The sequence below is a fragment of the Manis pentadactyla genome, chromosome 13, assembly GCF_030020395.1.
Source record: "Manis pentadactyla isolate mManPen7 chromosome 13, mManPen7.hap1, whole genome shotgun sequence".
Taxonomy (NCBI): Eukaryota; Metazoa; Chordata; class Mammalia; order Pholidota; family Manidae; genus Manis; species Manis pentadactyla.
Window position 1 is genome coordinate 102,233,769 of NC_080031.1, and position 20,479 is coordinate 102,254,247.

At 50.2% G+C, this 20,479-nt stretch overlaps 1 protein-coding gene across 2 annotated transcripts; it reads left to right on the forward strand.

Annotated features, from left to right (window-relative positions):
* Positions 1–3,574: 3,574 nt before the first annotated feature.
* Positions 3,575–19,208, forward strand: DELE1 (DAP3 binding cell death enhancer 1). Of its 2 annotated transcripts, XR_008993457.1 has the most exons (14): positions 3,575–3,726; positions 4,419–4,533; positions 4,625–4,748; positions 6,707–6,839; positions 7,808–7,969; positions 8,222–8,310; positions 8,413–8,509; positions 11,158–11,300; positions 12,160–12,318; positions 12,403–12,495; positions 15,262–15,421; positions 15,907–16,146; positions 16,926–17,063; positions 17,887–19,208. XR_008993457.1 is itself a non-coding variant. In XM_036895397.2 (13 exons), the coding sequence occupies exons 1-12, from the start codon at positions 3,696–3,698 to the stop codon at positions 16,143–16,145; spliced, it is 1,545 nt and encodes a 514-aa protein (XP_036751292.2). In that variant the 5' UTR covers positions 3,575–3,695; the 3' UTR covers position 16,146; positions 16,926–19,208. The 2 variants fall into 2 exon arrangements, 1 of the variants encoding a protein (XP_036751292.2); XM_036895397.2 differs by having other exon boundaries at positions 16,926–19,208.
* The last annotated feature ends 1,271 nt before the right edge of the window (positions 19,209–20,479 follow it).

Sequence of the window (20,479 nt, forward strand, 5' to 3'; positions counted from 1 at the left end):
CTACTACCCCGACCCCAACTGCAGCCACCCTGATCTTAAACTGTGCTCTCTTTGCCTCTCAGAGACTTTGTACCAGCTGTTCCCCACTGAATCCCTTCCCTTCTTCATTTGGCTGGTTCCCAGTTCTCATCATTTAGGTTCATCATTTTAGAGGTTTCTATTTCCAGGAAGTCTTCCTGACCTCCACACCTAGGTTATGAGCATCCCCCAGGCATGTCCATAGCAATTCCTGTAACTTTCCCCACTAATGCACTTGGAAATCTCACCCAAAACCCACACTTCCCAGTATTTGTGCCTTTGCCTCCTCCCTTCCCACACTGGTTCCGGGCTGCCCCTGTGAATTGCTTTAACCACCTATACAGAAGTGATACTGTGCAGGTTCCAGGCCCATGCCATAAGCCTGGCAGCTGCCAGTTTTGTGCTTTTAGAAGCTCTGAGCCACTGTTTAGGAAGTTCAGCTTCCCAGCTGGAAGGCCCTGAGACTACATACGGAAGAGGCTCGGCCTTCCCGGTGTCCTATTTGAGACTTCACGTGGCTCCAGCCCCAGCTGCCATCTGATTGCCACCTCCTGAGAGGTCCCAAATGAGACCAGCAGAATCGCCCAGCTGAGCCCAGTCAATTCACAGTAATGTGAGATGATAAAATGATTGTTTTAAGCCACTAAATTCTGGAGTGTTTGTTATGGTGCAATAAATAATCAAAAGACCATTTTGTATTTTAATTGTCTACAGGGTCTGTTTGCCTTGCTAGACTACTGTCTTTGTGAAGGCAGGGACCACATTCATTTTTTAAAAATTGTTACATATGCAGGATATTCTCCAGCACAGACTAAGCTCTTGCATATTTGAATAGTGCAAATTAAGAATGTCTACAAAAACTAGGACAACAACAAATGTCTAGAACACTCACTGTTTTAGGTATATAATGGCATCAAAAAAGGTGACTAGCTAGACATCTGGGCAGTAGGTGTCCAATGTTAAGTTAGCTCAACCCCAGTGTGGAGGGACTGAGTGAGACTGACTCTGGGCCACAAGCCGATGACACAGAGCAACTTTGGGAGAAGAGGTGGCCAATGGTTTGGGCCTGGAAGTTCAGGCAAAGCTAGGAACAAAGGGAATGGAGCTGTCATCCCTGATGGTGCTCCCTGGGAGCACCGAACAGGTGACTTGGTGCGTCAGTGAGGACTCTAGGTGCCCTTGCCATCTATCCCTCACGAGTGGTCTATTAATCTTCACGGAATTCTAGGGACAAGAGACGTCATAACGCCATTTCGCATATGGGAAGAGACACCTTAACCTCTTCAAACATTTTCAACTAGCTTCAAACACTGAAGGCCCTCAATGTTTGTATGTGGAATATACATTTCCACTCAGTAAATCCCACGATGGGGGTCTGGTGCTCTTCTAATCATCGTTGGCAAAAGGTGTCCCTGCAAGTCAACAGGCAGTGTCTGAACATCTTCTGTGGGCTGACAGTTTAGGTCAAGCCCTACGTGGGACACAAAATAGAAAGAAATGCCATCCTGCCCTGAGGGAGAGAACGGGGGAGACTAGTCTCACACAAATGAGATAATTAAATAACAGGACAACATGTAATTACTGCTAAATTGTGTGGTAAGAAATTAAGTGCTACAGGAATTGGGAAAAGCGGAGAGCAGTGAGGGCTCAAATGGTTGGGGAGTCGGCACTGAACAGCTAGATGTGGCTGAGCCTTGAAGAATGAAGGGAACTGCGGACAGGCTGCAGGGAGGAAGGCTGTGGCAGTCCCGGGGGGAGAACAGAGTTGAACCAGCGCGCTTGTTATCTTATTCCAAGGCAGCACAAGGAACTGTGAAAGGTAGCTGCCCAAATCCCAAAGCTAGGCTATTTCTGAATAGTTTCCCAATATTCACACTTCTGGGCCTTTATTTATTTTATTCAGTTCTTTCCACTTGCAATGCCTTTCTCCCTTCTCGACCTGGCAGACTCTTACTCGATATTTAAAGGTGTAGCTCAATGCAACTGCTTTTCTGAATCCTTCCATGTATCCCATAACCCAAAGTTCATACCTCTATTGGAACATATTACTGTTGCTTACTTAATGTCCTCTACTACTGCAAATAATAGCAGCTTACTTTTTCACTTAATAGATTTCCACTTTATTTCAAAGGATATTTAAAGATACAGATGGAACAGCTAATTGAGGAGATACACTGGGCGAGGTCCAGAAGGTTGTAGAGCACAGGAGCTTCTGTCCCGTGGGGTGTGAGGTGCGCCACCCTCCTGGCAGGGATGTTTTTTTGTTCACTGACCTGGAAGCTCTCTGAACTCGTATAATAGCAACTTACATTTACTAGGTTTTACTATGTGCCAGGAAGTATGGTAAACATTTTAAATGTTATTTTATTTAAGCCTCACAATGGCACAAAGTATTATTTCCCTATTTTATAGATGAAGAACCTGAGGCTTAAAGTGATTAAGTAAACTGCCCAAGAACAGAGTTAGGAAGTAAGAAAGCTTGAATCCAAACCATTTGTGGAACTCCAGGGGCCACTCTTAAAACACTGGAACAATGTGTTCCTGGAAGCCACAAATGCTCTTCACTCATCTGTCTTCTCCGATTCGAGGGTGGTGGCTGACATGTGGCTCAAAATTTGCTGAACAATTTAACACAACTGTCACCACAGGGCTGGGTGGAAAAGTAGGTAATCCCTGGACTCTTGCAGTCTAGGTAGAGACTTCCACCCACCGCAGGTCAGTACCTAAGAGAAAGGAGGAGGATGTCTAAGCACCTTACATTTGAATGGAGCTCCTTTACGGATTCAAATGTGGTGAAAGAGCAACGATTCTTTTCCCAACAAAAGAACCCACAGATAACATTGGCTGGGTCTAAAGATAAGGGTTGGGTTTTAAAAGGATCAACAGGTGTGTGGGGAGGGGGGCTAGAGGGTAGTCTTTTAGGTATTCTGAAAGCAGCAACTCAAGTTGTTCGGATCAAACCAGGAAGGGCCAGTGGAGACCACTCCATCTGACCCTATCACAGCGCAGAGTGAGGCCCCGAGGGAGGAAGGGGCCGGCTGCACGCGACATGGCGAGATAAAGCGGAGCCAGAGCTGGAACCCGGAATCAGAACCCTGACTGCGTGGTGTTTCAGCGCCTGCCCACTCGGGCTGGCCCCGCAACGCCAAGCAGATGGTCCTGGACGAAAAGCTGGGCCCACCGGCTCCCTCCGTCGGGCCGTAAGGCTGCTCTGCTCCGCCGGCGGGGCCTGGTGCCTCCCACCTCCTCCAGCCTCGGGGCCTGGGGAAGACTTGTCCCCTTTGGGGTCCTCTGGCACCAGGGAGGCTGATCTCGCCCAGCTTTTTAATGGTCCTGCTTCCCAGGCGGTCCAGGTTGGCCACCTGCGACTCTCTCGGCGCTCACTCCGCACTCCGGCGCTGTCGGCAACTACAGCTCCTCCGCGGGACGCGGGCGCACGTCCCCACGTCCTTGAAGCGGTTCACCCCCCGCCCATCCCCGCTAGCCCCAACCACGCCCACACCCCCACTTCCTTTCGCTTCGCGCCGTCCTTCCGGCCGGGCCCTTTTCTAATTGGCTGGCTGAGGGCTTCCCTGGGGACTCGCCACAGGGAGGGCGCCGCGGAGGCCGCCCTAGCTGCCCTCCCATAGTTTGCCTCGCTCATTCGCCTGCGAGCTCTCTGTGGTGTTGGCAACGACATGTGGCGCCTCCAGGGACTCCTGGGCCGAGGTAAGGGGCGTCGGAGCCCGCGTCCAGAGGCGGCCGAGATTCGGAACTGGAGGAGGCGGCCGGCGGGAGGACCCGGCCCGAGCGATAGTGGGCGGGGTATGAGCGGAGGGAAGGCGGGGCCATAAGGGGCGGGGCTACGCCCCAGGAGTCAGGGGCCTTTAGAAATCAGGGTGTGGGTGGAGCTAGTGGGAAGAGGGTGGAGTTAAGAGCCAAGGGAATGGGTATGGCTGTTGATAGGGGAAGGGTCAAATAGCGGTGGTGGGCGGAGCCAACGAAATGAGTAGGGGCCAGTGGTGTAGGCGGGGCTAGTGAAAAGAGGCGGGATTTAAAGACAAGTGGTCCAAGCATTGAGAGTCTTGTCTGTATATGAGTTCTGGTCATTTTAGAACAGGGGTTGTCTGCCCTAGAAAGGCTTCAGAATCACCTGGGGAACTTTTTCAAAATAAGATGCTCCACTCTTAATGATCCTGATTTATTGCCTCTGGGGTGGCATTGTGGCACCCTAGAATCTATACGAGGCCAAAGATTCCCATGTGTACCCTTGTTGAAGAACCTCTGCAGAGGCAGATGTCACTGATCCCTGGGGGGTCCTGTGGTGGGGCTCTGTCAAGGGTCCGAGGGAAGATTGGTGGTGTGGCCATTACCTCAGTCCTGTTCATGTTAAGGTAACTGACCTGTGTTGTCCTGAACAGCTCTTCCCCGTCTGCTGGGGCCTGGCCTTCGGGGAGTGACCCCCAAGTCCACCAGCCCAGATGGGCCTCAGGCCACCTCCTCCACCCTGCTGGTCCCTGTGCCCAGCTTTGACAGGTAAGACAATGCCATTCTGTCACCCGTCTCCTTCCCTGGCCTCCCTCTCCCCTCACTTGGGACAGAACTTGATAGCTTTTATTGCATCTAGGTCAGGCCCCCACGGCCCAGGCCCAGGAACAAGCAGGGGCCCAAGGTCTCATGGATGGAAGGATGCCTTCCAGTGGGTGTCTGCCCGAGTCTCGCCGGGCACCTTATGGGATGCCGTATCATGGGTAAGGCTTCTCTAGTCCTGAACTTGGCTTTCGGCACAGATGGGAATGATCCTGCATGGAAGTATAGCCTAGAAACAAGAGCTAGATCATCATCGTGTCCACACTCAAAATTTGAATAGCACATGGCATTGGGAACATATCTGGGGAGATAGTGTCCCTCCCCTTCCCCTATCCCCCATATATTTATTTCTCCTTTTATTCAGTAAACATTTATTTAACACTCTTTGAACCAAGTACTTTGATAGGCCCTAGCGCCGTAGTGGAGCAAGGTAGATATGATTCTGGCCTCTATGGAGCTTACAATAAATAATGATAAACAGCTAACATTTTATTAATTAATGAAAAGTATTATATATGCATTATCTTATTTAATCCTTATAAAAATCTTGCAAGGGAAATATAAACTCCATTTTATAGATGAGGAAACTGAGGCTCTGAAACTTTAGGTGATATGCTTAAGGTCATGCCACCATTAAGTAGAGTGACCAGATTTTGCTCTGGAGCTCATGCTCTTAGCTACCATGTTTTACAGCTTGGTTGCTATACCTAGTATGGCTTGTTAAAGCACCTAGTACAGATCCTGACCCATAATAGTTGCTCAGTAAATATTTGTTGGATCTGATCTATAAAGTCAGATGCTCAGTAGTGAACCCTGAGTCTCATAGGGCACAATCTTCACCTTCCAGGTTCTGCTTATAAGATATTCTGAATGAAGTTGGCACACACATCAGCTCATCCCTATTACTTTCATGCTGTGTACTTTGGGCAAGTGACTTGACCTCTCTGAGCCTCGTCTCATCTGTGAATTGGTGTCATCAGCAGAGCTGAGCCTGGAATGTCTCCATGATAGGGGCATTTCTTTCCAGGTAGCTGTGGACTAGGGGCATGACACACCCTGTTAGGGGAGCGTTTCCCATTTTTTCAAAGATCTGAGCCCTAGGGTACTCCTACAGTGAGTCCTTTTAGAAACAGCCTGGATCCCAGGGGTCCTTGTGCTTTCCCTCAGCTCTGTCACTACTGCACATGTGAAAGGGCCTGAGCACAAGCTGTCCCTAGTGCCATGGGTACATGTCCCTGTTAGTGATTATGCTGGCACCTTCTTCCTTCTGGCGTCAGCTCACACATCACCCCTATGGAAAGACTTTCCCTGGCTCCCTGTCATATCAGGCCTCCTCATAGGCCCTGTATAAACCCCTGAATGTTTTGTTTCCATTTTGGCACTTAGCGTAATTTGTAGTCACTACATTTATTTCTCTGTACTTGGATTTTGTCTTTCTCTCTCTGTGATAGCATAAAGTCCACGAGGGCAGAAACCAGGTCTGTCTTGTGGGCCATGGACAGTGCCTCTTGCAACAAATAAGTATTTGGGTGAAAGAGGGAAAGCCAGGCAGTCAGCGGGCCAGCAGCCAGCTTAGGCCCTCTGCAGACCCGTCAGGGAAGAGACCCCTGCAGCAAGCTTGCACCTGAGGATGTGTGTCTGGTCGGGGGAAGGGAGGAGTTGCACCGGGCTAGAGAAAGAAAGTGAGCCTGAGGGGGAGGTCTGACCTGTCACTGCATTGTGGCCGATCCCCAACTTACCATATTGTCATTTTGCCTGCTCAGACTTGGTTCATTCAGTTACTCACTCGTGCCTTTATTCAGCAAGTGTTTATTAGCGCTGTATCTTAGCACTCTGTTAGGCACCAGGGATACATTACTGGTGAGCACAACAGATGTCGTTCCTGCCCTCGTGGTGCTTGCAGACTATCAGGGGAGACAGATCTTAGACGAGTAATTGTAGAGGTGATTATTTAAGTGTCAGTGTGATTGGGGCTCCAGAGGGGAAGTTGGGCTGCTGTGAGAATGGATAGTCGGGGAGCTGCCCCAGCCAGGAGTCAGGAGAGGCTTCTCAGGAAGTGGTGTCTGAGCTGAGGGCATTGGCTGGGGGAGAGCTGTGTCCCTGATGTGCTCTTTCCCAGGGCACTCTGGCCGTGCTGGCCCTGCAGCTGGCAAGGCAGATCCACTTCCAGGCGTCCCTGCCAGTGGAGCGCGGCTCTTGGCGCCGTCCCCTGGACCGTTTCCTCTCGTCTCCCTCGTGGCACCCGTGCTCCTGTGAGTTCTCAGTCCCGGGGCCGGGAGGGCTGGGCTGGGAGTTTCTCTGGGCCAGGAAGCATCCCTGGACACACCTCAGGAAAAGAGCCATCAGCAGCTCCTTGCCTTTCCTATCTGAAGTCAGAGGGAAGTTCTGTCCACCCAGGGTGTGTGCCACGCCTGCCCCTCAGTGTCTTCCCATGTGCCTCCTCACCTTCCATGGGGGGAGCACCGCAGGGTTCAGGCTGCTGTAGATCCCGGGTGTGGCTTCCTGCCTACCCCTCAGCCAGTTAGGTCATTCTCTGGCTGGTCAGTCATTGATAAGTGACTACTGGATAGCTGACAAGCACCGTGTTAGAGGTGATACAGCCCAGGGGTGAATGCTCTGGAGTCAGATGGTCAGGGTTCAAGCCCCAGAGCTGCTGCATATGTTTTGTGTCCCTGGACAAGTCACTTTGAACTTCCCTGTGCCTCAGTTTCTCAATCTATAAAATGGGGTGATAATAAAATCCACCCCAAAGGCTTCTTGGGAGGACTAAATGAGTTAATACATGTCAAGGATGCGGCACATAGTAAGTGCTCAATAAGCATTAGTTTAAGTCCTTTTCATTGTTATGATTATAACCACTATCAATATTACCGTCAGAGAAAATGCTAGGTGCTGGGGCTACAACAGTGAATAAGGTAGATGCCCCCCTACCCCCCACCCCCCACCCCCCACCCCCCACCCCCCACCCCCGCCATGGGAAGAATTCAAGTAGAGAAGTGATTTTATGCGTAAGACTGGAGATCAGCATGAATGTGGGCCCCTCTTGACCCTTATGGAGGGAAGCCAGCAGAGGAAATGGGGCAGCAAGGGTGTGAGGAGGTGTCACAGGAGTTTCCAGATTCTTCCCCTGGCCCCCTGAACCTCAGGAAGGACCAAGTCCAGCCCAAGCGACTGAGCTGATCCCCCTTCTGTTGTAACTGCTCTCACCGGCTCTTTCCAGCACTGCGGAGGCATGTTCTCCCCAGCCCTGACGGCCCAGCAGCTCCCAGGCACACTGGCCGCAGGGAACTCAGACTGGACCAGGAAGAACCCTCCCCTCAGCCCGAGGGCCTCTCACACAGCTCCTTGAGGGCTGCTGGTCTTCAGGATCCCCCTGAGGAAGGTATGTGCCCACCTTCTAGAATCCACAGAAGGCAGAGCAGGTGGGGGTGGGGCAGGTGGACATTCACTGCTACATACGCCTGATAAGGGAGCTGCCATTCCTGTGAGGCCCCGTGCCTTCTGGGGCGATTCAGAGTTAGCTTGGCTCCTGGCAGCAGTGTTGGGTGGAGGGGCTGGGTAGGCTGGGAGAGTGGTAGAAAAGCAGAAATGACACCTTCCTCCTTTGCCCTGGCTGGGTGTTGGCCCCTCACAGATCCCAGTGATACCGGCTTCCTACAGGCCAGCGGTAGCTTTAAGTCCAAGGAAAGCCCAGCCCAGCCTCAGCCCCCTGGCGAAAAGCAGGTATTGTCCAGATGTGGCCATCCTGACCCCCACAGCACTCCCCTGGGCAGGTGGTTATCCCAGAGAACCGCCCCATGATGAGTCTTTGCATTTCTTCCCCAGGAACAAGATCAATCAAAAACTCTTTCCCTTGAGGAGGCTGTGACTTTGGTTCAGAAGATTTTCCAGCTCAGTGTTTCTATTGCCTTCAACTTCCTGGGTAATTGGGTAGACCTTCCTCGAGGAGGCAGATGGGAAAATGGGTGGGGAGTGGTTTAAACAAAGAAGGGTTTATTTCCTCCCAGGTACGTGACCAAATCTGACGTGGGGGCACAGTGGTGTCAGGGACCCATTCTCATTCAAGCCGTTCTGCTGTTCTTAAAACCGGCTCCCATCACAAGGTCCAGTTTGGCTAGTCCTGCTCCTGCCCTCATATCCAAATTCTAGCCGGCTGGGAGGGGAAAGTGGGGAAACTGAAGGACCACTCCTCGCCAGCTTAATAGATACACAGGTCATTGTCCAGAATGTAGGCTTATGGCCACACTAGTCTCAGAAGAGACTGGGAAATGTAGTCTAGCTGGAATGTTCATGTGCTTCCCTGAAAATCCTGTTACTCTGTAAGAAGGGGAAAATAAATCTTGGGGGACTGCTTGCATTTTCTGTCACATGTAGGCAAGAACAGGCTGCTGAGGTTTGGAGCAGGCCCTCAGTGTACAAATAGGAACCTCTTATCCACATCTGGAGACTCCAAACGCCCCTTTACTATTTGCCCTGTTCTCCGCAATGACTTAAGTTTCAGGCCTTCTGATGTGGAGACCCAGACCCCCAGCAGCATCTGTTGGAATCTAGTGGGCAGGTGGGTGGAGGCTGGGATTCATTCAGTAGAAATTGATTAAGCATTCATCTTTTGCTAGGCCCTATTTTAGGTGCTGGGGATACAGTGATTTATAAGGCAAAGTCCTTACTTTCATGAAGCTGACATGTGACTTGAGGGAGAGAAAAACAATAAATAAACAAATAAAAAATAATTTCAGGTGATGATAAATGTTATAAAGAAAATTAAATAGGGGAATGTGTTGGTGACTTAGGCAATGAGTAACTTTGATTTGGAAGGGCCCCCTGATGAAGATCCTTCAACCTAAGACCTGACTGACAAAAAACAAACCAGTCTTGTTTCCACCTGGAGAAGGAGCTTTCAGCAGCCAGTGCAAAGGTCCTGAAGCAGCATTGAGCTTTGCTTGTTAAAGGAGCAAAGGAAAACGGTGTGTGGCTGGAGCTTAGAGACCACCAGGAGAGTAGAAAGAGATGAAGTCAGAGAAGCAGGTAGGGGCCAGATCAGGTGAGGCCTTCTGAGCCACAGTGGAGTGTGGGTTTTCTAAGTGATACAAGAAGCCATTGAAGGGTTTTACACTGGAACAGGAATGGGGGGCAGTTACACAATCAGATTTGCTTTTTCAGAGATCTCTGGCAGAGGAGTAGTTTGTGTAGACAACACGCTGTGTGGACAAATGTGTATTTCAGGAGAAACAGGAGACTGGGTTGGAGCTGTAAGTGATGGCTAAGCAAAATGTGGTGGCGGCTTAGTCTAGGTTTCAGGCAGAGGAGACTGAGAAGAGGAGATGGGTCAGGGAGCCAGTGTGGGGAATGGGCACGGGTGGGATCCTTTGCCCTCTTGAGTCTTCTTTTCAAGGACAGGGTTCTCTGTGAACCCTGGACAGTGAGTTTTCAGGCAGCAGGGAGGTGACTTTAAATCACTGCTGGCTGAATGGAACCTGGCTTCTACCTCATTAGCTTTCTGTGATTTTGATGGGCAGACAGTCTCTCCTGAGAATTTTCTTGCCCATTCCTTCATTCATATATTCATTTATTCAGCAAATGCTAAGCACTGTGGCTGAACACAAAGGGAGCATAAGCCATAATCATATTTTGCATTTGTATAGAGTTTTCACCCTATGCAAAGTTATTTCTTCTACATTCTTTTTTCTGCTGCTGCCTCCAGGATTTTACAGTCTAATTGATGAGACAGGGTTTGCACTCCTGAAACAGTTTAGTTCATAGAAAAAAGCTTGTATATTAAGTAATTGCCGAAAGAGTGTTTAAAGCTTGAGTGTGGTCTGAAGGCTGTGGAACAGAAACGGGATGTGAAGGCCTGATGGTGGAGGGAGAAAAAGATATCCCAGCCAGGAAGAACAGCTTGAGCAAAGGCTTAGAGCTGACAATTGGCTGTGCCCAGGCCCTTCTGTGTTGCTCCTTTTGCTTAGATGATAAAGAGAACATGGGATTTGACGTTGGACATATCTGAGTTCAGGCCTCGGGTCTCTTAAATTCTTTCTCACAGTTTCCTCATAAAACGAGTCTAACACTATACGCTGTATCAGGTTCTGTTGGTTACAAGCAGTCTAAACCCACTGCGGCTAACTTAAGCACAAAAGGAATCTTCTGGGATCTGTCGACCTGCCGAGCTTCAGAGAGGACAGGAATCGGGGGAAGCCGAAGGTGCCCCAGGGCAGGCACCAGGTCTTTGGGGTGCCGCTGTCAGAAGAAGCCTGCGAAGGCAGTTTTCCCTCCCACGGCAACCAGATCAAGGTTCAGATTCCTGAGAGAGTGTCTCACTGGTTAGGAAGAGTGTGAGCACATGGAATGACGGCGCTGGGGGGCGGGCCATTCCCGAAGGAAGTCGGATACTGTCACCAACGGGAGGATGGCCTGTAGGAGGGCAGAACCCTCTGATGTCCACAGCAAACCAGTGAACTGTTCCAAGGATGGAAATACATGCAGTGTCTAGCACAAAAAGGGAAGGAAGGAACCTGTGGGTATCTGGGGAAGCCGACAGAGGAAACTGTATTTGCGCACTGTGCTTTCTAACAGGGACAGAGAGCGTGAGGAATGGGGACCACGCGGCAGCCTTTTCTTACTTCCAGAAAGCAGCACACCGTGGCTACAGCAAAGCACAGTACAACGTGGGCTTGTGTCACGAGCATGGCAGAGGCACCCCCAGAGACCTCAGCAAGGTACTGCGCCGCCTCCTGTGCCCCCAGGCCTGTCCCTGTACTGCCCAGAGTGGCCTCCGGAAATGAGCAGTGGGAGGGCTTAGGCAAGGTTCGGCTTCTCTCTCTAGCCATGAGGGAGAGATAGGGAAGAAGCTCCCAGCTTCTAGAATTTGGACTCCAGGCCAGGGACCTTGTCTTCTTCGCAGCTGTGTCCTCAGGACCTAGAATATTACTATGATGAATGGATTAATTAATTCTAAAAAAGTAGGGTAAGTACAGCAAGATGCTATATACAAGAATGTGTTTCTTAGACTTGTACATGATGACAAAATAAAAGGAAAGCAACTTGAAGTTCCTTCAAAAGAGAATCTAATAATATGTACATGGGCCTTAAAAACGACGTATTAGACCTGTTTATTAGCAGGGAGAGACATTAATGATGTATTGTTAAGTGAACAAATAGGTTACAAAATAATGAGAGGTAGTTCTCTCCCTCTTTCTTTACACACACACGTTTATATATGTGTGTGTGAATGTATATATAATGTATATATGTGTGTATATATACTTATATGTACTTACATACTTATATATATACACACCTATAAATACATAAAAACGTAAGTATGTGAGAAAAAATTTGCAAGGTTGTATGGTATAATGTTAACAGAGAATGACCTTTAAGAGGCAGGATTTCTTGGGATTTTATATTTGTACTCTTGGTTTATCAATATTTAAAAATTTGGGCTCATCTGTATTTTCTGACTAATCTATAATGATTCTGTATTATTTAGTTAAAGTACTTTTTGAGAATTTCACTAAAGGAAAAGGCCTGCTCACAGAGTTACCAATTGACTGGGTATTTCTCCCTGTGTCTCAGGCAGCCTTTTATTACCAGTTGGCTGCCAGCCAGGGCCACAGCCTGGCTCAGTACCACTATGCCAGGTGCCTGCTGCAAGACTCAGCCTCCTTGTGGGGCTCTGGGCAGCAGAGGGCAGTGTCCATGCTGAAGCAGGCTGCAGACTCAGGCTTGAGAGAGGTGAGTGCCATCGGTGGGGCTTCTCCTAGGCAGGTGGAACCTGGCAGTGACCAAATTACCTTTTTCCTTCCTCTTTGCTCACAGGCGCAAGCTTTCCTCGGGGTGCTTTTCACCAAGGAGCCGTACCTGGACGAGCAGAGAGCTGTGAAGTACCTTTGGCTTGCAGCCAACAGTGGGGTATGAGGTCTCCAGTACCCAGGCCTGCTGGGGAATAAGTCTGAGAAAGGGAGGGAGTAGTTCAGAACTGGTACCTGCTTCTGTGCTTGGGAGACGGTCGGTAGGAGTGCTGGACTGGCATGACCCTCGGGCAGCCCAGGGCCTGAGCTGGCTCGCCCCAGCCCGTGAGAGCTGTCGGTAGCTTAAACTCAGCTACCGTGGGAGTATTTGCATCACAGGAATTGCTAAATGCTGCAAAGCAGGGTTTTTTCCCCAGAGAGCCAATTATTAACCATTTACTGGCAGACTACTGGGCCAGTCACTTCTTGTTTTCCTCATCTCTAAAAGTGTGTGATAATACCAGCCTTACCTCTGCTGCTTCACAGCGTTGTTGTGAGGATCAAAATCTACCTGAGATAATAGGTGTGACTGCACTGTGTGAGCTGGGCACATGAAAGGGGCACCATCCCAAGTGGTGCCATCCAGGGACGTCAGAAGGCACGTGAAGGGCACACTGGGCAGTTCGGGGGCGAGCAAGGTCTGGTTGTCTATGAACCTGGACCACAGGCGTCCAGGCAGCATGACCCAGAGTGTGTTCCATGGAGCATTAGTTCCATGAGATGTTCATAAGCAGTACAGGGGAAAACTGGGTAGATGGGCTTGAGAAATACGGAGTTAAACAGGTATCCTTAATGCAGGAAATCTCAGAGCTTTGTGTCACTGGGAATTACTGAAAAGCCATCTGTGGTTTGCTGTATTCCTCAAGTGCATTTGACCAGTATATATGTATATTTGACATCATTAATGTACAATTACTTGAACAACATTATGGTTACTAGACTCCCCCTATTATCAGGTCCCCCTCACATACCCCATTACAGTCACTGTCCATCAGCATAGTAAGATGCTATAGAATCATTACTTGTCTTCTCTGTGCTATACTGCCGTTTCCATGTCCCCCCCACTTACATTATGTGTGCTAATCATAATGCCCCATTTTCCCCCTTATTCCTCCCTTCCCACCCATCCTCCCCAGTCCCTTTCCCTTTGGTAACTGTTAGTCCATTCTTGGGTTCTGTGATTCTGCTGCTGTTTTGTTCCTTCAGTTTTTGCTTTGTTCTTATACTCCACAGATGAGTGAAATCATTGATACTTGTCTTTCTCTGCCTGGCTTATTTCACTGAGCATAATACCCTCTAGCTCCATCCATGTTGTTGCAAATGGTAGGATTTGTTTTCTTCTTATGGCTGAATAATATTCCATTGTGTGTATGTACCACTTCTTCTTTATCCATTCATCTACTGATGGACACTTAGGTTGTTTCCATTTCTTGGCTATTGTAAATAGTGCTGCGATAAACATAGGAGTGCATATGTCTTTTTCAAATGACCAGTATATTTTTTGAGTTGCAACCTGAAAGGCCAGGAGTACTGGATGAAAGCAAGCAGTGTGCATATACTAGCATTTCCCTGCCTGGGGCTACTGCTTCCCTTTGCTTTCTGGCCAAAACACTGACAGCTTCATTGAAATCCTGGGCATCAGATTACTTTTATTTTTCACTCTGTGTTGCCCAAAGTATCCGTAGTAGCCATTAAAAGGGGACTGATGCCACCAACCAGTATTGCCTCTGCGACTGCTTTCCTTGAAAGAGCCCCAGAGCCTTCCTCAGGCTGAGGGGGCCTCATGTCCATGTACTGGAGAAGCTGGGGGTGCCCTGGCCTTCCGTAGTCACCCAGCATGCTGGAGGACAAGGGCACAAAGGGACATCATGTAACACGGTTGAGGCACAGCCCTCACACTCACCCCTCCACTAGGAATTGTGTCTTCCTAGCTTATACTGAGCACTACTGAGAGTGGGTGTTTGGGCCTTATAAGTGTCCAGTGCTTATAACCATGAGTCCGCCAGATGTATTACATAGACTTTGGTGTTCTAGAAACTCCCCAGAAATTTGACCATAGCAGGTAGAAGAGAAATGGGACTGTGGTTGGGAATCAACAGAAGTATTTTATTTTTTTAAGTGAAGATTGAATATAATGAAAATATTCCAGTAGCGAGGGAGAGATTAATGATGCAGGCAACTGAAGGGATGAAAATAATCATAGTAATCTAAGTACTCATATATTCACACATTTTGTCCTCTGGCAATATAATAAGGTAGGTGCTATTATCTTGCCCACTTTATAGATGAGGAACCTGAAGCACAGGGACATAGAATGACGTGGCTGGGCAGTGGTGGAGCCGGGATAGAAGCCAGCCGTCTAGGTCCTACGCCCTCCCTGAGGCTGCCTTTCTGAGGAGCGTGGTTCTCAGTGAGAGGAGAGAGGGTCCAGAGCCAAGGGAGGAGGGATTAGCCTTTCCACCTTTTGAAGAAGGAGAAGCACTTTCTCTGTGAGGTTCACTTAGCAGCCGTCTAGGCAGAGATTCAGGAAGCCATACCTCCACCCTTACCCCTGGGGCGCTCTCGGGATAAGCAGGGACTCCCAGCTTCCCTGTAGTTGGGCCGAGTCTTCCCGTGGCCTTCATGTCTGCGTCCTTTCAGCACCAGTGTCAGCGAGAGAGGCTTCCACGCTGCTCTGGCTGGCATAGTCCAGTTTCCTTTGTGCTGGGTGAGCTCTGGGCCTCTGGCTTTCCATAGTTGAGGTCCCTGGTCCGGGGAGGGCCGGGGCTGGGGCTTGACTCCCCATGGATGAAGCCCAGTGAGCCTGCCCGCTCCGCCTTCCTCCGTGTTTCCGTTCTCCACGCCTGCAGGTGTGCGTAGCCGTGTGTCTGTCCACTTTCCCCTTTAGGACTCACAGAGCAGGTACCACTTGGGAATTTGCTATGAGCAGGGTCTTGGTGTGCAGAGGAACCTGGGAGAGGCTGTGAGGTGTTACCAGCAGTCAGCGGCTCTAGGGAACAAGCCTGCCCAGGAGAGACTGCGGACCCTGTTGTCCACGGAGGCGGCAGGTAAAGACGCAAGTCAAAGCCAGCAGGTCCCTTCCAGAGCCCAGGGCCCTGTGGCAGTGAAGGGCGGGGGGTGGTAGCTCTGTCTCCTTGTCATTTCCCGCCCCAGTGGTGGGCCAGAGCGTAGCTTTTCAGGTCAGGCAAACCTGAGTTTTCACTCCTCCGTCGCTGTTCTCGGACCCCACATCTTTGAGCCTCAGTTCCTACCTCCAAATAGGAGGGTGCCGGGAGTACCTTACTCCGGTTGTAAGGACTGAATGAGGTGACTCTAAAGGGCTTCACGCAGCCTGGCGCACAGTAGGCTTTTCAGGGGAGACACTATCCTGAGACTGCCGCAGGGCCCTGAATTACCCGTCTCAGGCTCATGAGCTGCTCCGCCGGCCTGGGTTAACAATGCCATGGGGAACCAAGTCCTTTGAGAAGTCCTTGCTCCAAATTAGGAGTCTGAGAATACAGTATGAATGAGTTGCTCTCCCTTCTCTTTGCAGCCCTGGCACCCAGGGACCTGGCCCTTCCGGGACTGAAGTCCTTCTCCAGCCCCTCCCTCTGCAGCCTGAGCTCTCTGCTGACAGGGGCCTCACGCCTCCCGCACTCCTCAAGCACAGGGAACCTTGGCCTTCTCTGCAGAGGTGGGCGACTTGGAGCCAGCCCCGGAGCCCCCAGCAGGGCTGTGCCCCCAAACTCCTACCCCTTGGGAAGGAGTGTCGTCAGACTGGGCTTTGGCTAAGGTGAGATAGAACACAGAGAGGAAACCTCTCACTGGTGCCGGGGGCAGAGTGGGGAGGAGGTTGGATGGCAGCAAAAACAGGTGTCAGTATCCCTTTCCAGGGTGGAAATTCTAGTGGGAGCTCCGGTTCTTGAGCAATTTCAAATGCATTGGCTAATAAGTGACTCTGACCCTTTCCACCAGTTGGTAGCCCTCACAGATAAGCAGCGGATGCATTAAATTATTTTGGTCTGTGCACAAAAAAGTTCGTTCAGTGACCTGTAGAAGAGTGCGGAGGGGTCCAGAGACCCTGGTTCTCGCCTTGGCCTTTGTCTTTGAGCAGGTCACTTAACCTTCTCCCTCCCCGTGCCTCAGTTTCCTCAGACTTAGACTATATCATTTTTTGCCAACATTTGTTTTGTGTGTCCCTGGTGCTTCCCAAGAGGATTTTAGGTGGTGTTCACATTAATGTATTTTATTTTAGTAGTTGTATATTTAACATATAATGTAAAAATATGACTAGCACATTGTAGTTTCACAGATAATAAAAGCAATCAATTTAAGGAAAAACATCATGACATTGCATAAAGGGGAGCACAGACCCAGAGAGGGGGCAGAAGTGCTGAGGGTGGTTCTGTGAACCGCTAAAACTTGGGAAACTAAATCAAGTCACCCCCAAGACAAGCTGCAACTTGCGCTTCTCTTCACGCCTGGTGGATTCATGATGATCTCCATTTCTCCTTTGATTGGAAGGAAGGAGTTTCTTGCCTAAATACCTGGTGTATCTGATTAACTTTTCAGACCTCCTCACTGCGGTCCTAAAGATGGAGCCTGTGCGTTCTCAGAGGGATACCCCAACTTAAATCCCAAAGAAGAGGCCAGTTATCCACTTACCACCCCAAAAACCTTACACACTTGTCCCAGCCCAGCAAAGAAAAGGCAAGTGTGTGAAGACCTGCGTCCTGGCTGTGTCGCCTTAAAGCAGGGACCTGACTCATGCAGCGTTTCCTCCGCTGTAGACCAAGGGCAGTGGCGGCCGCCCTCCGGCCTCGCAGGGTTGATGTGGGGCATTTCGCGGGGGAAAGGACCTTGGTGCCCGCGGAGGCAGAGTGATGCCCATGGTTACATGGCTCTATGAGTTGTCAGGCCAGGAGAGGATGTACGTCTCCCGACGCCTGGCCCAAGGCTCTCGTGCCCCAGTTCACCCTGTAGTTTCACGGGAAAGCAGTATTATCGTTCTGTCGACGTGGGCGTAGATAGAGATGGAATGCGTGGGCCAGGGTGTGGATTCTGAGGTCCTCGTCTGTGCAGAGTGCCGGAGTGGGTGGGAGTTTAATAAAACAGGAACTGGATTGTCTCATCACTCTTGCCCTTGAGTGTGTTGGGGAGAGCCAGGGAGATGGACACGGGGAGCTGAAAGCGGAGGCTCCATCCTCATCTCTAAACTGTCCATTAACCAATTTAAAGGGTCTTAAAAGCTTCTCTAAGAGAGAGACTTAGAAAAAAATGATTTCTGAGTCAACGCTAATGACTCCAATTACTGAATTTGTGAATAGCTGTTCCTGGCTTCTGGATGTGAGCCCAAGTTCAGAGGCATAGATGTGGTGGGTGGGGGTAGGTGGGGAGGGATTGAGGATCCAGCCACCCAGTGACTGTTCATGTGGGAAAGACCACCCGGCTTGGCCAGTTCAAGGGTGAGAGGAGCTGGGGTGCATAGTTGTCCACCCTTCCCTCTCTGCCACTCCCCACTTTCTTTCCCCAGGCTCCAGCCATCCTGCCACACTTCCAGCACCTTCCTCCCACCCGTGCAGCCCTAAGCTTCTTCGAGCTCCAGTGCATCCCCTGCCGCCTGCTCACTTTCCGGGGCTGCCCTGCGCCCTGACCTCACCCGCACTGCTCCCCCACTGTGGCTGCCTCCCACAGTGCTCCCTGGGAGCGGGAACCCTGTCTTCTTTGTATTCCAGTATCCTCAGCACTTAGCACAAGACCCCACGCAGGAGGGGCTCGATACTGTGTTGGTTAAGGCTCAGGTTTTTAAGCTGTGCAGTGCACTAATCGCTCTGCAAAAAAAAAAAAGGTATCTGTGGTCAGATAAGTTTGGGAAGCGCTGTACTAGACATCCCCTTTTTATAGATTCACAGTGCATGTCAGCGTATTCAAGGCTCCAAGAAGTCCTGTAGTGAAGGACTGGATTAACCCAGGGTTGCCCAACCGCCTGCAGACTGCCCAGGAGCCTTCTCGGGCCCCCTCTGTCCCCTGCCACCTGCTGCTGTCCCCTGGAGGACCACTCCTCGTGCCCTCCCACTGTCATTCTAGATCCCCTCATTACCATTTCCTCCTGACCATGCCTGGGGCCAAGGGGCAGCTGGGACGGTCCCGGGACACTGGGCGTCCTGTGGTGATGGCTTTCCCTCCCCGCCAGTCATTACAAGTTAAGTACTGGTTCAATTCGGGGTGCCGAACGTGGGGGTAGGATATATTCAAGCTTTTCTTGTGGAGAGGGTAGGATGGGAAATTTCATGAGAGAGATGCTGTCAAGGGACTAGAAGTCCCTGGCTGTTCAGTCACTGTGGTTCCATCCAGCCCCAGGGGACTGGCTTCAGTGGCAGGCCCTGGGAAGTGCTGTGTTTTTTGCCATTAAAATGCCATTAATAATGACTCACCATCAGTGCTCTGGAAGGAAATGTGACTGAGGACAGGGAGGTGGCCCCAGTGAGCAGGGCCAGCTTGGGTCAGGATACTGGTTGACCCATGGCTTGAGGCCTGCTTCCCTGGGCAGTGAGACCTTTGTGCAAGCTCTGCTGCCTCGGCCACCTTATCCGGAGGTGGTTCCATACTTGTCATCTTCTGTGATGCTGATTCAGTGCAGGGCACTTAGTAATTGTTCAGTAAATATTTATTCAGTGAATAAGTGATTCTATGCATTGCCCCCTCTCCACCCAGTGCCCAGCACATCGGGACATTTTTACCAGTAAGTACTTTATATATTTGTTGAGTCATTCTGTATAATCCTACCCCCTACACTGCTATTCCTAGTGTTATTTCTGACACATACTAATTGCTCAATAAATACAAAATGCTTTGCATGTTTCCGATTACCTCCCTCCTCCCCCACCCAGTACATTGTACCCAGTACTTAGTATGAGCTGGGAAACACCGACCTGTTTCCTAGGTACGCACTATGTGCCAGGCCGAACCTGTGCTGAAACTCCTCTCTCCCCACTCCTGTCTTCCTTTTGGGATTTGGTTCTCTCCAGAGTCCTAAGGGTAGCAGTTGCCAAATCACACTTGTTTCAGCCAGAGGAGAGGTCGGGTCAGTGAGCTCTGCCAGCTGAAGTTGGTTGATAGACAAGGAGCCTGCCTGTCAGTCTCTGAGTTGCCCCCAGGCTCCAGGTGAGCACCGCATCGCATTCCTGGTGCTGGAGAACAGGCTGACTGTTGGTAAAAAACGTCCCTATGCGCTTTCCAAATTAAGACGACATTTAACTGAGTGCTGACTGGCTTGCCTGCTCCCTCAGCCTCCCAGGGGGCAGAACCCATCTTTGTGGAAACTGTTCTGAGCATGTCCAAAGTTCAGCTCTGACATCTGGGTTGATGTCAAGAAGTTTCTGTGACCTTCCTGTGCAACACACTGTTTTGGAGATTACTGTCAGCAAACACACGTCTCACTCTCAGCCTGTGATTGGGAAGGAGCTGGTGTCGGCATGCTAGAAGGGGTTGCATGGTGCAGAGGAGAGCGCCAACCCTCATATACATACACCCACGCTGTGATCAAAGATTGCTTGCCTCAGAACAGGAACAACTCTACCCGAGAATTCTCCAGGTTCGGAGGGAAGGCAGAACGGGACCAACATAGAGGATGCTGTGGTCCTTAATCTTATTTAGTTCACAGACCCCTTTGAGGATGTGATGAAGGTACCGCTTCCCTTGAAAGTGCACATCCTCCCAGATTTGCATGCAGTGCAGCAGATTCATCGATCCTGAACGCCGGGACGCCGGGTTCAGAACGCTTGATGTGTTAGAACAGATCCAGATCTGGATCCTAGTTGTACCACAGACCTACCATGTGGCTTTGGATAGATCGGCCTTTTCTGTCTTGCCATTTCCTCGACTGTAAAATGTTCAGACTCCTTATGACTAAAACTGCCCCTGTCTGTGGAGGTTTAGATAGTGACACAGAGCAGTGCTGCATAACCTTTTATAGGTCACACATGCCTTTGAGAATCTGACCAGAACTTTGTACCTTCTGCCTAGACAAAATGTCTGTACTCAAAGTTTTGCCTAGTATTCAGCGGGCCCGAGGACTAGAGATTCAGGGCTTTGAACTAGAGTGAAGCAGTGGTCAGTGTATCCAG

Bases quoted from the DNA above. Each gene is read 5' to 3' on its own strand.
- DELE1 (XM_036895397.2), top strand. From the start codon at position 3,696: ATGTGGCGCCTCCAGGGACTCCTGGGCCGAG. The intron at 4,534-4,624 runs GTAAGACAATGC...TATTGCATCTAG, and splicing joins CCTGTGCCCAGCTTTGACAG to GTCAGGCCCCCACGGCCCAG. The intron at 8,510-11,157 runs GTAATTGGGTAG...GCTTTCTAACAG, and splicing joins TATTGCCTTCAACTTCCTGG to GGACAGAGAGCGTGAGGAAT.